The sequence below is a fragment of the Sycon ciliatum genome, chromosome 12 (genome assembly GCF_964019385.1).
Source record: "Sycon ciliatum chromosome 12, ocSycCili1.1, whole genome shotgun sequence".
In the NCBI taxonomy this organism is placed as follows: Eukaryota; Metazoa; Porifera; class Calcarea; order Leucosolenida; family Sycettidae; genus Sycon; species Sycon ciliatum.
Genome location: NC_088654.1, coordinates 5,882,854 through 5,900,996, shown reverse-complemented (window position 1 = coordinate 5,900,996; position 18,143 = coordinate 5,882,854). Strand labels below are relative to the sequence as shown.

The following is an 18,143-nucleotide window of genomic DNA, read 5'->3' as shown; positions in this document are numbered from 1 at the left end:
TGCAGGATTTCCATCAATATCAACAACAGAACATGAACTCAGAGATGGCCCCAATGCGCAAATTGGCTCTTTTATGAAGTAAAGTCGACCATAAATGAAAAATGGCCCGACATGTTTTTTATCAAAACTTGCCAAATTGATTCTTCTAATGTACAGTGGAATTTGAGGTGTCGCAATGAAAAAAGACTTCACAACAACGCGTTCATTCATAAAAAAACATTAAACATTTGAGTAGTATCGTACTAGATGCATGCAATGCCTAGTTATCCTGTAGGACACTGCGACCAGCTGAGGGATAGCTTTAAAAATAATAGGAATGGAAAGAGTCTGTTATGACCTTCTGCAGCAATCCGGAACATACTTTGTCCAGTGCTATCAATTTGTGAATTTTGAGGTCAATTCACATATTACTGCCATCAAAAAAATTGAAACTGCTAAATGGATTCACTTCACATTAGTCAAAGGTGGTCTTCAAGTTGATTGGAAAGTACCTACCAAGTTTCATGATGCTGTGGCCACCAGAACATACTTTGCCAGGCAATCTTACAAGCTATTCTTGTCAAAACCAGTCCAGAAAAAGAAGAAGAAAAAGTTCTGCACAAGGGTGGCTCGAACCCGAGAGGGGCATATTTCTACTCCAGACTTGCGCCCCAGTTCCGATACTAGGGAGGTTTCACTCTACGTAATTACGTATGAAAATCCGCATGTCGAACGCGCCGGGGAGCGAGGGCAACTTTCATACGTAAATCTCTCTATGGACTTCCGTAGGAAAGCTGTTTCCTACGTTGGGTCTTCCGTAGGACTTTTTGAAATATTTTTTTCGCATTTCCGCATTTGTCCATGGCAATGTTCAAGCCGCGCGAAACACAAGGTACACACACCGTACACCACGTGGAAAATATAATGGAAAACGCCGTTTCGGGTCATGGTGCATGCGGTGGGCGCATGCAGCCAACGCGTCTCCAAAGCAACAACGCATGTTTAGCAGTTGTGGAGAAATCACGCAGAGCGAAACCCAACAGCGCTGATTTTTACGTATGAGGATTCCGTGCAGTTCCTACATTTTTTTCATACGTAACTCTGTAGAGCGAAACCTCCCTACTATCAACTGACGAAATGGAAACTCGAAAATCGATTTTGGCTAATTCGTTCAACAATAATAAAATTCTTTAAACTCGATGTTGTCTGGCCATGTCTGCATCAATTCTATTCTTTATTGCACTGATAAATTCAGCATTGAAAGATCTAGTTGATAGCAGAGGCACTCAGTGGTCGGTTCGAACAACTCGGAGCCCTCTCGGATCAAGTTTGACCGAGCGGTAGGGGTGAAACGAGTATCTATTTTGACCAATCGATCACTCGTTCATAATATTCGATCGAGTATCCGATTATTTCGACTATTTTATCAAAATTCAAAAGCACTAGATTTGCGAGTTCTCGACCAATTCGAAAGAAATTATCTGTGAACATAGAACAAAAGGCGCCAATGTCTTGTACAGAGTGTAAAGTAACGATTTTCATCAGTACTTTCATATCTCAGAACGTTACTTGCCGTGGTGATCGCATCGTCGAAGTCTTAAAATACTGACTCAAACCATGCATAACGCATGCATACCCGTGGACCAGTGGTACAACAAAAAGTTTTTGAAAAATACAATGCCAATACTGAAAAAAAATAAATAAATAAAAAAATAAAAAAAAACGATCGAGTGCAAAATTTCGAATACTCGCTCGTTTGAAATTTTCGAACGAATACTCGAATATTCGAACTAATCGTTTCACCCCTACCGAGCGGTGATCGATCACATACTCAAGTAACTACACTTATGAATGCATTTTGGGATGTAGCAGGACCTACAGTACATGTTTGTCTGCACCTTTAAAGCCATGGAGGTATATTCCATTATAAAACCAGTCTCAGCTATAAAGCCATGGGCTTCATAAATGAGATGACATCTGAAGTGTGTTTTGTAAAAATGAAGAAATAAGTACTCTACTAACAAACTTACAGCCCAGCAGGAAGGGTGAACAAGGGGATTTAGAGTGAAATTTATGTGTAGGCTTTGACTTTTATGGCTTGGCGTAGCGGGTGAGTCATTTTTGCATCTAAAAAGTTAGGAAAGCAGCAGTGTTTCGAACATAAGGCCATGGCTTTGAAAGCGCTGACATACGGTATAGCCGTAATGTAGTTCCACTTGCAAACGGTATGTACAAAGACTGCGGGAAGAAGAATATTGTCATCAGCTGATCGTGCACCCCCTGAGAGGTGGACCAGCCACGTCCTGGACCATGGTGCTTTCCGCTCCTGCCGTGACGCTTCAGCAGGTGTGCCGCACTCAAGTGCATATACGATGAGAGAGACATCACAGTCATGCTGCATGTGGTCCCGTAAAGCAACGCATAGTGCATGACTGCCATCGTAAAACCACTTATACCTCACTCCATATACACCCACAGTCTTGGGCATGCCCTCCATTAGTGGTTTATATATCTCCATATACACCACTAAGGGGAATTAGCAGTAGTTGTCGGCGAGGAACAAGCCATTAGGAGGCCACACACGGTGAAGATGGAGAGGTACATGTATAAATATATTATAACAAAGGGACCGAGTGTATATCGAGATACATACACCAGTTAACAAAACATCGGCTTCGCCTCGGTTTTTATACTGAAATTAGCGGACTTGGCTTAATTTCAGTGTTTTTTTTTTTTTTCTTTTTTTTTCTACAAAATCCACATATCTCCAGACACTGGGGTGAATGATGGAGTGTGGTGGTGGGGCCCATTAAGCTCCGCCGACCAGAGGTCTCGGCTTCATAGCTCCATGGACGCATTCTCATGCATTGTTCTTTGGCCTTTGTATGCGTGCTGTGGTATTATTATTATTGTTATTATCAGGAAGTGTGAGTTACGAAGTCTGAAGAAAATGTTGAACGGCCTCTGCTGGGATGACGACTACACCATAGCTCAGTGGTTAGAGCATCGCTAGCTACAAGCGAGGGTCCCTGGTTCGAGTCCTGGTGGTGGCAGTCAATTTTTTCTTCAGACTTTTCCCGTTTGTCTCTTTCCCTCAAACCAGTTAATATTGTTATTATTATTATTAAGTACGAAGTAGTGGTTGCGACTTCGGCGATGATTTGTAAGAAAGGGTTTGCTCCCCACACCGGAGCTCGCGCTTTTCCGCCAACTTTACTTGACACTTGACTGACTCACGACTGCCATCCAGAGCACACGAGAAGTCCATCGAACCTTCGACTCGGCAAACCTGCAAGAAAGAACCACTCCCTGCTCAATACACAGTGTTTCGGGGAATTCACCCCTCATCAGTTGAGCTTGAGTAGGCTGAGGAAGTTTGTCGCGCTGGAAACGGAGCGTCTCTGTAAGTTTGTATCCCTGGTGATGTTTGTGCCTGGAGAGCACTATATAAGTGGTGCTCTTCAGGCACAATCTTCCTCAGCCTACTCAAGCTCAACTGATGAGGGGTGAATTCCCCGAAACACTGTGTATTGAGCAGGGAGTGGTGCTTTCTTGCAGGTTTGCCGAGTCGAAGGTTCGATGGACTTCTCGTGTGCTCTGGATGGCAGTCGTGAGTCAGTCAAGTGTCAAGTAAAGTCGGCGGAAAAGCGCGAGCTCCGGTGTGGGGAGCAAACCCTTTATCATTATTATTATTATTATAGATCTCTAGTTCGGCCAGATGAAAATACTACCCGAAACAAGTATAGGCATGGTTTTGCGTGCAGAACATGTATATGTGCATGCTATGGCATGCGCTGGAGAAACATTTCGACCGCTATGCGCACGTCGAGATCAAAAGTTGTTTTGTGCCCCACGCAAAAGTTAGTACGGGTTTAACCACAATATGGTAACTATACTACTATAGATCTCTATACACACTCGGTCCCTTGTTATAATCTATACATAAATAGGCACGTACCTATTTTCGAATTTCGTGGTTAAAGGGGAACTGTCACCAAAAATTTTCTTTGTCTCATCTTGTAGTTCTTTGGCTCCTGATCACGATGGTGTTATTCGTTTTTCTCTGCGATGACTGGAAGTGGGTGAAAACTTAAAAAGAAGGTGCCCAAAATTGTCCCGAAGTACCGAGTGACGTCACGCCGGACTTGACCTCCACGCGTACATTCATCGTCAAAAACGAAGTCCAGCCCGTGTGCTGGTCGATCGAGCCAACTGTTCGATGTACGGTGCACGCTTGCCTTCTGAACTCGGACACTCGATGTGTACGTTGTACACAATGAGAACGCCAAAAAGGGACAAAATAAACAAAAGTCGACAGCAGTTTGTCGCACTGGTACTTCCTCCACGAAGCTCCAGCTGTTTGTATTATTTGTGATTACGAAAGAGTGGAAGGATGTTTGTTTGCTGTTAGTGTGACACACATATCTCGTGCTTGAAAATGATGTCGTTGTATCGAAGCCGAAGGTGGCGGTGTTGCCCACCCGGCTCTGAAATGAAAGACGTCGGAGTTTGTCATCTGCATCTTCAGCAACATCGCCAGATGAATCGCCTTCACGTACCTACATTGCGTTCCTTTGGGGATCGGGTTGGTGGTGTTATCGCCGGCCGGAGGAGTATTGTTTTCTGCATACGCACTCATCATCGTGTTGTTCCTCACACGAAAAGTTCAAAACAACGACGGACTTCCGTGCTCACAAAATAAAACTTATATCCTCGCGGAAGAAGTCAAAAAGGTGAAAGCTCAGGTAGCTCAGCTTTTTATTTTGATTTGGCTGTGTAGCTGCACGTGGGTCTCTAGCTCTGCCTCATGATCTTTGGCATTCTCCTTCGGTACGATGTACCCATCTGTGTTACAGTTCAAAAGGCACACGTGCACCGTACATTGGAACAGCTAGCTCGATCGACCAGCACACGGGCTGGACTTCGTTTTTGACGATGAATGTACGCGTGGAGGTCAAGTCCGGCGTGACGTCACTCGGTACTTCGGGACAATTTTGGGCACCTTCTTTTCAAGTTTTCACCCACTTCCAGCCATCGCAGAGAAAAACGGATAACACCATCGTGATCAGGAGCCAAAGAACTACAAGATAAGACAAAGAAATTTTTTGGTGACAGTTCCCCTTTAAACCCGTACTAACTTTTGAGAGGGGCACAAAACAACTTTTGATCTCGACGTGGGCATAGCGGTCGAAATGTTTCTCCAGCGCATGCCATAGCATGCACATATACATGTTCTGCACGCAAAAACCATGCCCATACTTGCTTCGGGTAGTATTTTCATCTGGACGAACTTGGGTGCAACAGATTAAAAGATGAAGGGTGTCTATTTCGGACGTGCACCTTTGAACGATTTTTACGGTAAAGGTCCTGTAGAACAGCACACAACACACAACTGCCATTCTAAATACGGTCCGGCAGAACGAAATTCAGTAGAAAATTGGGACAGGAAATTCGCCGCCGCTTACTGTAACAGACCAGCTTGGCGGTGGCGGTCCGCGATGCGGTGTACGTGTGTCCACGCGAGCTGCGCTGCAGTAGTGTGCCGTCGGCGCGCTGCACCCACACCATCTCGTGCCGTTGGCTCGAGTCGGGCAGCAGCAGGCCGAAGACAAAGTCGTGCAAGCAGCGCGTTGCCACGCTCACTGGCGGCAGTACTAGGCCAAAGTCGGAGCAGGCGCGTTCTGCATACGCGTAGTCTGCCCAGGCGGTGGCTATCGTGTAATCGCTTGGCACGGTGAAGTACTCATTGGCTTTGCAATTGTCATGCCCTGGCAGCTCTTCAGCACCGCCAAACCAAACTGGAGAGAAAGAAGGAAATCACGAAAACAGGGTTAGACACTTCTCGACAAACATGTTGTTGTTTGCGTGTGGGTGTTTGTGCGTGTGTGTGTGTGGGGGTGGTCTGGAAAGTGACCAGGTTTTCACGACCAAACATTTAAAAAATATCTCATGGCACCCCGGATAGAGCTAATGTTGGTTGGACATTTTTTTAAGTGATTCATAAACTTACTATCTCTCTATCTCTCTGTCTGTCTGTCTGTCTGTCTATCTGGTCTATCTATCTCTTTATCTCTATATGTCTCTATGTCTCTATATCTCTATCTATCTATCTATCTATCTATCTGTCTGTCTCTCTATTTAATTAACTCTTTATCTATCTGTCTATATGTCTGTCTATCTGTGTTTCTGTGTGTCTGTCTCTTTCTGCCTTACCTATGCATTTATCCTCCACTTGTGTAAAACCGGCGTTGCAGAGGCAGTCGGAACTGTTACCCTTGCAATGTGAATTAGGTGGACACGTGACATTACCCGTTTGGCAGAAGTGGCCTGCAAGAGACAGGAACATGCGCACGCACACACACACATGCGCACACACACACACACACACACACACACAAACACACACACACACACAAACACATGTGCACACACAAACACACACACACGCACAAACACCCACACGCAAACACACACACACACACACACACACACACACACACACACAAACACACACACACAAACACATACACACACACGCATGACATTGAAGCAAAACAAACTCGACTGCTTGAAGTAGCTACACCGGTTAAATTCACTTAGCCAGACACCACCAAGCCATGGGCGAGAGCAGGCCACCAGAGCATGCTGGCAATGGCGATGCTGGACCCATACTCCCTATTCCAGGCTTCCAATACTAGTGTGTACTCTCACAAACACGAACAATGAGCACAAAGAAACAGCACCTGTCAAAACTTGCATCAACGTTCACGCTCGAAAAGTACAAACAGGAGACCCTAGGCCAAACAAAAGTGACAGAAGCAGTCACCGGGGGGGGGGGGCTCCAATGAGCAATTTCCCGAAATTTAGAGCCCGCATCAGTGGATTTTATTGATTCACGGGATGCTGGGACACAGAGTGGCTTGGCTTATATACCGTAGAGACCGTGGCGTGCCCGACACCCCTGGTCAGCATCCTTTGTTGCCTCGAGACTTCACTTGCATCCATCTCCGCGGCTTGGAAGCAGCAGAATTCACTGTGGAACATGCTTGCCCTCACCTTTTTCAAACTCTACAGTGATCGGAGTCCTCGAGCGGCCATTGTGGAGGGCATGATAATGTGACGGTGCCAGGTTAGCCGTGGTACGGACCATGTCGTCCTCAGCGCAGATACTCAGCTGAACGCGGCCGGGGTCGGTGAAAGCGCTGGCTAGACCAGCAAAGTTCGCCATCACATACCAACAGCGGTGGTTGGGACACCTCAAGTTGCGCATGATCGAGGTCACAGTTGAATTGTCGCTATCGCAGATCGTGACGTTGGACACGCCCATAGCTGCACGTGATAACTGAAAGTTGAATGTGAACAGATGAATATCGCCGCTAGTGCCGTCAAGGATCTTCAACGCCCCGAAGGGGGTAAACCCGTCCAGCTTCGTCATGGACGGCGCGGCCAGACGCCAAAACAGAGCCGCCAAAACAGGAGCTATAGGAGTGCTTGCGGATGCGGGTTTGCTCTTTGTTTTTTTGGTATTCCTGGCTTGATTCTTTTCTTTTGTAATTGGATTTTCCTATTTGTTTGATTTGATTTTTCCAATTAACTTGACTGTATTTTTCACCATTGCTTTCTTTGCTTGCCCTCTTTGGCTGTTTGAGCTCTTCATCCTGTGCACCATCCAGTTCCCGACAACCAGTTTGTGCGGAACGGATCCCTGTAGGCTGTAGTACAGAGAGATCGGAGTGTGACGGTAGAAACGGTCTATAGTACACGTACACATGTAGATGTACGATACACCCTGCTACGAGACAAAAGAGAGACAAACCACTGTCATGTCATGTCCCGTCCCACTCCCTGGCTGTAGTCGTACAAACCCCGGGGGGGGGGGGGGGGTATTTTCGATGAAATTTCGCAGCTCATTCATGATTGATAGGCTGTGTTTACATGAGAAATTTCAACCCGGGTCGAGTTCAGCCCGGGTTGAAAGTCTGTACGATAGACAAAAGAGGTGAGCGTTTACATGAAGACAGTTGACCCCGGTCAAATACTGATATACCGCCAAAAGTCCACTTCTACAGTCCTGGGAAAGGGAGCAAACCCTTTCTTGGAACTGTGATTGTTCTGACAAAGTGTTATTCAACGAAATGACCGTTCGCAGTATGACAGGTGTAAGTCCAACACATTACAGGGGGAGTGTCACAGAAGTCAGAAGCTACACCTACAAAGTCGCTGCTAACTTGTTGAAAACATGAAGTGGTCAAGATTTGGATTTGGATTTGGAGAATAAGAGTGCGACGTCGAGTATGTTGAGGAAGACTGTGTGCAACAGTGTATACTGTATATCTGAAAGTAGAGGTGGAGTGTGATGGAGAGTACGTGGAGTGCCAACTTTTTCGGTCATCTACAGATGTTGACCGTGTTTTCGCTGGCGGTTCTCCAGTGGTGCTCCAAAAAAAATGTCAAGGTTCGCGTGAGACTCGGCCAAAGGCCCAGTTTTCCGCATCCGCAGGAACGCCACCACCCTCTTGGATCAATGCGCAGATGCAGCTCCTAAGCGGTGGGAGGTGAGTAGATCAGACCCACCACATAGTGGTCAAAGACCGAAATCCCATTCACTGCATCCATGTTTCCCAACAAACAGGAGGAATTTCCCAACAAACAGGAGGTATTTCGGACAGCCAGCTAAGCTGCCTATAGGAATTTTGGAAGTGGCGAGTACCCGTCAGCTCAGGCTATAAGACCCTGGACAGAGGAACTGACCAGGAAAGGATGAACCAAGGGACATATCAACTGTATGCAAAAATGACAATCCCATTGCTGTACATAGAATTTCACCATTTCAACAGTGCTTCATATAATACCATTGTAGCAACACTTAGACATGTCCGACCAATCCAAAACTTTCAGACAGTGAACATTAGGTGTGTTCGATCATTTTTGAACAAAAAACTGAAAATCGAATTTTTGGTCTGTGGTCATATTTTAGCGTGCCCTGGCTCACATATGGAGTCAGGAAAACACAACTTGCATATACGAAAGTTGTGTAGATTTCATACCATGGTTGCTTCTTTGGCTGCGACAGCCCCTGGTACATAAAGGGTTAAACACAGTGCTCTACTTTTTTTCTTTTTTTTTTACTAGAGCCACGTAAACCCGTCATGTGTGAGCCATGAATAAGGGGAGTGGTGGCGTGGTCTGGATGCTCTGCCGACCTTGGGTCTCGGCTTCATCACAGCCAGACGCGCCAATAGAAGAGAGAGAGAGGAAGGGAGAGAGAGAGAGAGAGAGAGAGAGAGAGAGAGAGAGAGAGAGAGAGAGAGAGAGAGAGAGAGAGAGAAAGAGAGAGAGAGAGAGAGAGTAAGAGAGAGAGAGAGAGAAAGAGAGAGAGAGAGAGAGAGAGAGAGAGAGAGAGAGAGAGAGAGAAAGAGAAAGAGAGAGACTTACTGGAAGCAGTTTGGGCATTCGCTGTATGAAGCACTAGCAACGTCAGGAGTTTCACAGCAGAGTGGTGCCAGCGTGAAGTAAAAGCGCATACCTGTACAGTACATATACATCACTGTTCAAATTGTCGTAACTCCATTGTCCTTTTTCCGATCGTCAGATTGTTATTTTAAATAGAGAAAATCACATGAAAACGAGTTATAAAGCAACTATCCACGGCTGTAACAAGATAATAAGTAGTCAGAAAGTGCGATAACAGGCCACAAAACTGATATGCTGCTGAAACATTCCACGACCTGAGTTATCGCACTTCGCGGATAGTTGCTTCATAGCTCGATTCCATGTGATTTCTTCTATTTTACTTCTATTTACTGGCTCAGTATCCGATTGTTATTTGAATCAATTTGTTGGGAGCATGAGTGACAGTCACTGCACAGTTTTCAGGTTACTCAGTAACAGTTTCAGGCTCAGTTGTTGTTAACTGAGCTCCATTGCGATTGTAGGCGATTCAGACTACAGCCAACTGTGACCACGTTTCTACGACTCAGATGTGTTTGATCAGGGATTGTGCATAATAATTTGAAACACGACAGCATCACCATGGAAACTCAAGTTCAGACGTGATTTTGGCCGTAGTCTGAATCGCCTATAAGCTACGAGTAGGTCAGTCACTGCGAGCTCCGCTGACAAGACCTAAGAAGTTCGAAACACCTAGCTGTCGGAAGATTGAATACTGATACTAGGGAGGTTTAATCTCACATAATCCGTGTGTACTTTACGTGTGTGTACCACGTGATACTCAGTGACCCACGTACAGACGTTTTCTGATTCACGACATACCGTGTATGGAGGCTCACCCACGTTCCGCCAGAACGTGGGTGAAAATCAGAATGGAACGCATTTTGCGAGCTAGCTGTGAGGGTGCTCAGCTGAACAAATTTCCAAAGCACGAAATCAAAAATATTCGATGAGCTTCTTAGGCCCGGGTAGCTTCGTCTTTGACCAGGTTTGGGCATTTCGCTTCATGCTTTTGTTTGTCCCGTGTGACTAAACACAACATTGCAACGTGGGTGCCCTTCATCCACTGTACGTGTATCACCCACTTGCGCGTTTCCGTTACGTGCAAACTAAACCTCCCTACTACTAGATGTTTTGTATCAAGGACCTAAATGAAAATAATAATAATAACGTGTGTGTGTGTGTGTGTTTGTGTGTGTGTGTGTGTGTGTGTGTGTGTGTGTGTGTGTGCGCAGAACCCTAGTTTGGGGATTTCAAGGGTGTCGGCCCTTTGGTGGTTCAATGGCCAATTGAGTCATCTTTCCAAGATTCCTTTTGAGTCTCTCTCCCCTCTCCTGGGGAGACCCACGTGACCAGTTTTGGCAGTGAGCAAGTACAAGAAGAAGTACAAGTGTGTGTGTGTGTGTGTGTGTGCGTGTGTGCGTGTGTGTGTGTGTGTGTGTGTGTGTGTGTGTGTGCAGATCCATAGCTGCTGGAGATGGCTCTCTCGAACCTTTACATGGTCCCGCTCGTCGTTCTATATTGTCGGCCCCGTAAGGGGACACGTGACCGTAATGGCAGTGTTTACCAGGACCAGGTGTGTGCAACGACAGTGCATTTACTGTATCCATACTTTCTGGCCTATTTGAAAACGGACTCACCGCCGCCATCCTCCGACGTCAGGATCGAAAATCCCCTGCCCAAGCGCGGAACCCGTCCTCCTGACGTTAAACACAACACTACAGTGCTACTCAGCCCTCGAACAGTCGCCAAAACCAACAAACAAATGAATTTTGCAACAATTACCGGTATTTGTTTCATCTGTACGTCTGGGATCAGGCACAACTGACTTGAACTGTGTTGAACCTGGAACCAGACGGCATGAGCCAGGGAGTAGATCTACGTACTAATAAATGTGCTTTTTAGTACTCCTGTTTGAACCTGATGCGAACTTTGAACCCACAGTACACTTAGGTAGTTAGGAGATCAACAGTTCAAAGATTTGCGCGGCCGCTTATCAGTTGAGTCGGGAGAAGTCTACCAGTGGTCTACAGAGTGGAGAGAACGAAACCGTACCGTGGCCTGGTGACCCTGATCAGCGAAAACACAGCCGAGGGAACGTGCTTGGCAAAATCACCGGGGAAAGAAGACCCTATGGCTATGCTGTACACTCATGTAGATCGGCCTACGAGAGAGAGACAAAATTGTTGGAACATTCACAATATTTGTTGAATTGGGTGGCAGGCCGAGGGCCTAGTAGTGTTGCCTTCCACGTCAGGAGGAATCGTTCCGTGCCCGGTCTGGCGGCTCTCGTTCCTGACCTCCGAGGATGGCGGAGGTTAGTCTTCTTTCAAATATTATTTCTTTAATTTAATAATCGGCTGGAGACAACAATCTCAATAAACCTATGAACAGAATCAATTACGCACTCATGACAATCACAAGAAAACGTTTTTGGAAATACTAAACCGACATCGCTGACATGTATGTACATACCATATTTTCCGGGGTAAAGGCCGCACTTTTTTTTGGTAAAAATCGGACCAAAATCGTCCGGACCCTAGAAATTGATCCTTTGGCATACAAATCTGTTACAGTGTAGTAATGGGTGCGCAGTTGATAATGTTCATAGCCTTGTTCAGATTGCTCTCTGCATGCAGATTATCTGTTTACGTTAAGCGGATATATACCTCATTTCAGATAGAAAATTCAGAACGATGCGCTTCGGAAACATCATGTTTGTCAATGTATTACTCAGGCCTCATTTACACGACAACGATTGAAAAACGTTTTTCAATCGTTTTCGAAGCGCTTTTGCTGTTTACACGAAAACGATAAGCGTGTACTCTGCAACGCTTTTTTCGCCGCGCAATGGTCACGTGCAATAAGTTGGCCTGGCACAGCTGGCGGCGGCATGTTTTGAGTACAAGGCTCGTACATGATTTTACTGTAGTAAAACCTCTTTGCCGTTTACACGAGACCGAAATGGAACGAAAACGATTGAAAAACACACTGAAGGCCGTTTTTCGTTTGAAACGTTTTTGAAACGTTTTTCAGCGTTGTCGTGTACTAGTAAACGATCTTATCTAAATCTGTGGAAGCGTATTCTACAAGTTACTCTATACTGTCCAGGTTCTAAGTTAACGTCCAACATCCTTCACAGCTGAGACTTTCAGCTCGTGCTTGTCTTGGTTGTGCTCACGTTCCCCTTCTTATGGTATTTCTTTTTGAGGCAAAATATTGACTAAAAGTTGGTATTCGGAGTATAAGCCGCACCCACAAACCAAAATTTTTCACACTCATTGACAAAATGGCCTTTCTACAAATTTATTATGGTCATGGAGCTAAATACCATGTTAGATCAGATTATGAAGTGCTGCTTTGCTGCTTCGAATTGTAGTTAGACCGCTTTGTCAAATATCGTACTGGTCTCGTCATCGTCCAGTAACAATCGACATTCTTTGTTCCGTTGGGACTGTAGCTTTTGCTCGTTTTCGTTGCGCTTGCCTTCCCCTCTTTGGTCTTTCCATAACCTTGAACCTTCCAAGTTGGAAGGCTGTCGGTTAGCGCTACGGAGATGTGTTGAAGCTAGGTGTCAGGACGTCGAATGTTTCAGTACTCTGTCAGTTTTGTGCCTAGTTATTGCACTTTCTGACTGTATAAAGTATCATGTTACAGTGATGGAGAGTTACTCTTAACTCGTATCCATATGTCCTTTTCTCTTCTACATTTATTTATGGCTCAACATCCGAGTTTCATATTGCACACCTGATGAGCCGTCACGAACCATACGGCGAAACGTACGTCGTGTGAAACAACTTGTTTTGTAGTCAACTAGTCCATCACAATGTCATGCATGAGGAGTACTGTAGGAGTTTGGCTTTCGGCTTGTACAATTCGTTTTCGCAAAGCTTCCCTTTCTTTACTTATCTTTGATATTTATGACCCACCCAAGTTGGGTGGTGTGCTGCTTTGCTGCTTCGAATTGTAGTTAGACCGCTTTGTCAAATATCATACTGGTCTCGTCATCGTCCAGTAACAATCGACATTCTTTGTTCCGTTGGGACTGTAGCTTTTGCTCGTTTTCGTTGCGCTTGCCTTCCCCTCTTTGGTCTTTCCATAACCTTGAACCTTCCAAGTTGGAAGGCTGTCGGTTAGCGCTACGGAGATGTGTTGAAGCTAGGTGTCAGGACGTCGAATGTTTCAGTACTCTGTCAGTTTTGTGCCTAGTTATTGCACTTTCTGACTGTATAAAGTATCATGTTACAGTGATGGAGAGTTACTCTTAACTCGTATCCATATGTCCTTTTCTCTTCTACATTTATTTATGGCTCAACATCCGAGTTTCATATTGCACACCTGATGAGCCGTCACGAACCATACGGCGAAACGTACGTCGTGTGAAACAACTTGTTTTGTAGTCAACTAGTCCATCACAATGTCATGCATGAGGAGTACTGTAGGAGTTTGGCTTTCGGCTTGTACAATTCGTTTTCGCAAAGCTTCCCTTTCTTTACTTATCTTTGATATTTATGACCCACCCAAGTTGGGTGGTGTGCTGCTTTGCTGCTTCGAATTGTAGTTAGACCGCTTTGTCAAATATCGTACTGGTCTCGTCATCGTCCAGTAACAATCGACATTCTTTGTTCCGTTGGGACTGTAGCTTTTGCTCGTTTTCGTTGCGCTTGCCTTCCCCTCTTTGGTCTTTCCATAACCTTGAACCTTCCAAGTTGGAAGGCTGTCGGTTAGCGCTACGGAGATGTGTTGAAGCTAGGTGTCAGGACGTCGAATGTTTCAGTACTCTGTCAGTTTTGTGCCTAGTTATTGCACTTTCTGACTGTATAAAGTATCATGTTACAGTGATGGAGAGTTACTCTTAACTCGTATCCATATGTCCTTTTCTCTTCTACATTTATTTATGGCTCAACATCCGAGTAACAAAAAAGTAGAAATTTATAAGAATTTATAACATGTAGAAAGGAAAAGGACATATGGATACGAGTTAAGAGTAACGCTTGCCTTCCCCTCTTTGGTCTTTCCATAACCTTGAACCTTCCAAGTTGGTAGGCTGTCAGTTAGCGCTACGGAGATGTGTTGAAGCTAGGTGTCAGGACGTCAAATGTCTCAGTACTCTTTTCAGTTTTGTGCCTAGTTGTTGCACTTTCTGACTGTATATACCAGTCACAGTGATGGAGAGTTACTCTTAACTCGTATCCATATTATGTCCTTTTCCTTTCTACATTTATTTATGGCTCAACATCCGAGTTTCAAATTTATAATATCCCTATGCTTTTTTTGTCTTGGTCATCAAGGCAAAAAAGCATAGCTCTCTCGTTTAGACACGAAAACTAGTCATTTCTCTTCAACCCCCCCCCCCCCCTCCTTGAAAAACGAACACATACATACGGCACATAGTATAGATTATTCTTTTCTAGCTGGATGTGCCCACACATACAAACTGTGCATCGGTATTTTTTCGAGAAACAAACAGGCGCTCACCCCCGCCTTAAACAACTACTTTTTGTTTCTAAATAAAATTACGAATGGCTCCTAATGCTATTCTGTTGTCCACTGTATCACCATATCAGACAACAATGAATGTACAGCAAAAACACATGGTTGTCATGCGAACGCTAACTGTAGCAACATCCCTGGTTCATATACATGCGCATGTTCAACTGGTTACCAAGGAAATGCAACACATTGCTCAGGTAAGTTGTAATTTTATGACACCGCACACTTGACTGTTTCGTCGATTTTGTGTACAGTACAGTAAAAATAGAGGTTGCGAGTTTGCGGCAGTCAAGTGTCAAGTCGTCGGCAGTATAGCGCGAGCTCCAGTGTGGGAGCAAACCCATTCCTACTACAGTAAAACCTGGTGAAAGCAACCTCTGGGTTTAGCGACCACCTGCTTTTAATGACCTTTTTTCATGCACGGACAGTTCTACACAGCAACAGCACTGGATACAGCAACCACCTACCTTGCACCGCCATCAAACGACTTTTACTACAGTCCATTTCAAAACTATAGACGCGTACCTAGGCAAAAACCGTTATGCCAGCATCTATACCACATAAAATCTGTGATCACTTTGTGCATAATTTTTTCCAAATTGGGCGTCTGTTATCCAATCCTTTAGAAACTATATGAGAGTAATTGTGGAGCGATCCTGAGCAATATTCCGAAAACTATTCTCAAAACGTTCCAGCCAAATTTGAAATATTTCAAAAACTCTACGCGTCTATAGTTTTGAAATGCACTGTAGTCTTTTAGTGTACCAAGTGCCATATAGGACCTACGCACAGCAGCCCAAACCAGCCAAAAGTGTCGCCTTCACTGTCAGGGTTGACACAAACAGGGTTGAAGTGCGCTGGGTCCAAAAATGTAATCGAAAGTGCCCAATGACTAGCATGTTATGCTGTTCTGTTGTCCACTGTATCACCATATCAGACACCGATGAATGTACGGCAAAAACAAATAGTTGTCATGCCAACGCCAACTGTAGCAACATCCCTGGTTCATATACATGTGCATGTTTAACTGGTTACCAAGGAAATGGAACACATTGTTCAGGTAAGTCGTAGTTTTATGACTCGACACACTTGAATGTTTGCACATTAGTTGAAGTTTGTTTCGCGTGTCCTTCAACTTTCGCGTTCAAAGCCACGGGCGTTCACATGAAGTTCCCCTTCCCGTGATGTCAAACGAAAATTCGCTCGAATTTTCGCTCTGCAAAACATCTCTGACGATTGAGAGGTTCCGCACGACATAATTACGATTACGTTAGTAACAAATGCAGTCGATCTATGGAAAGTGTAAGCTACACTCCATGCCGGTCTGTGTTCCGCCATATGTAGTTTTCGAATGATATAGCTGCCCTTGGCAACTCGGAACGCGGCAGTGTACGACCGGGTCGACCTAGGGAGTGAGTCAAAATTTTGCACCCCAATACACTTACGGAGCACCTCCGTTATCAGAGCCCTACGTATGTACTATACATAGACAACTTTCCATAGGTTAAGTGCAAACTCGCGAGTTCACGGGTTTTTCCGCCTACTAACGTAAGGTTGCTCAACTTCACGTAGTGCGGAACGTCTCTAATGACTTGCACATTAAGGATCATCCGTAAAATACTGATATTCCCCTTAAACAACTAGTTTTGGTTTCTAAATAAATATCTACATTTACGAATGGCTCCTAATGCTATTCTGTTGTCCACTGAATCACCATATGAGACAACAATGAATGTACAGCAAAAACGCATGGTTGTCATGCCAACGCTAACTGTAGCAACATCCCTGGTTCATATACATGTGCATGTTCAACTGGTTACCAAGGAAATGGAACACATTGCTCAGGTAAGTTGTAATTTTATGACTCGGCACACTTGACTGTTTCGTCGATTTTGTGTACAGTACAGTAAAAATAGAGGTTGCGAGTTTGCGGCAGTCGTGAGTCAGTCAAGTGTCAAGTCGTCGGCGGAATAGCGCGAGCTCCAGTTTGGGAGCAAACCCATTCCTAATACAGTAAAACCTGGTGTAAGCGACCTCTGGGTTTAACGACCACCTGCTCTTAATGACCGCTTTTTTCATGCACGGACAGTTCTACACAGAAACAGCACTGGATACAGCGACCACCTACTTTGCACCGCCATCAAACGACTTTTAGTGTACCAAGCGCCACATAGGACCTACGCACAGCGGCCCGAACCAGCCAAAAGTGTCGTCTTCACTGTCAGGGTTGACACAAACAGGGGTGAAGTGCGCTGGGTCCAAATATGTAATCGAAAGTGCCCAATAACTAGCATGTTATGCTGTTCTGTTGTCCACTGTATCACCATATCAGACACCAATGAATGTACGGCAAAAACAAATAGTTGTCATGCCAACGCCAACTGTAGCAACATCCTTGGTTCATATACATGTGCATGTTTAACTGGTTGCCAAGGAAATGGAACACATTGCTCAGGTAAGTCGTAGTTTTATGACTTGGCACACTTGACTGCTTCATCAATTTTTGTGTGAAGTAGTTCAAGTTTGTTTCGTGTTTCCTTCAACTTTCGCGTTCAAAGCCACGGGTGTTCACCCGAAGTTCCCCATCCCGTGATGTCAAACGAAAATTCGCTTGAATGACAAGAGCAAAGAAGACTCGGAATAAACTCAATATCATTCGTCTGAGGTGCTTTTTGTCTTTGTATATAGCTTATAAATAGGTTAGACAATGCCACGAGTGTTATTCTAAGTCAAGCTAAACAATTGCATAGCTATGCGCAGCCTTAAAAATGTCACGAAGTTTTTGCATACGGAGGAAGTAATGTTATTCTGTTGTTCACTTTATCACCATAATATTATCAGACACCAATGAATGTGCAGCAAAAACACATGGTTGTCATGCCAACGCTAACTGTAGCAACATCCCTGGTTCATATACATGTGCATGTTCAACTGGTTACCAAGGAAATGGAACACATTGCTCAGGTAAGTAGCAATTTTATGATTCGGCACACTTGACTGTTTCGTCGATTTTTATGCGAAGCAGTTCAAGTTTGTTTCGCGTTTCCTTCAAATTTCGCGTTCAAAGCCACGGGCGTTCACACGAAGTTCCCCATTCCGTGATATCAAACGAAAATTCGCTTGAATTTTCGCTCTGCACAACATCTTTGACGATAGAGAGTTTCCGCACGACATAATTACGTTAGTAACAATGTAGTCGATCTATGGAAAGTCTAACCTAC

General features: G+C 44.8%; 2 protein-coding genes across 2 annotated transcripts in view; one reads left to right on the top strand and one right to left on the bottom strand.

Moving 5' to 3' along the window:
- Window positions 1-4,729: 4,729 nt before the first annotated feature.
- LOC135827898 (uncharacterized) lies at window positions 4,730-11,208 on the bottom strand. Its single transcript, XM_065340336.1, has 5 exons — window positions 11,070-11,208; window positions 9,415-9,505; window positions 6,193-6,306; window positions 5,445-5,777; window positions 4,730-4,824 (listed from the first exon to the last, which is right to left on the bottom strand). Exons 1-5 carry the CDS (start codon window positions 11,076-11,078, stop codon window positions 4,730-4,732), a joined length of 642 nt encoding a protein of 213 aa, XP_065196408.1. The 5' UTR covers window positions 11,079-11,208.
- A 452-nt stretch (window positions 11,209-11,660) lies between these two features.
- Window positions 11,661-18,143, top strand: part of LOC135827897 (uncharacterized) — a 36,103-nt gene continuing 29,620 nt past the window's right edge. Inside the window, exon 1 of the mRNA XM_065340335.1 lies at window positions 11,661-11,746. The gene's annotated coding sequence lies outside the window, so the exon portion shown is untranslated. The remainder of the gene's footprint in view (window positions 11,747-18,143) is intronic.

Coding starts and splice junctions, on each gene's coding strand:
- LOC135827898 (XM_065340336.1), bottom strand. Junction 5,778..6,192: donor AGTGGAGGATAAATGCATAG/GTAAGGCAGAAA, acceptor CTTTCTCTCCAG/TTTGGTTTGGCGGTGCTGAA. Junction 4,825..5,444: donor CGCCAAGCTGGTCTGTTACA/GTAAGCGGCGGC, acceptor ACTGTAACACAG/ATGGGTACATCGTACCGAAG.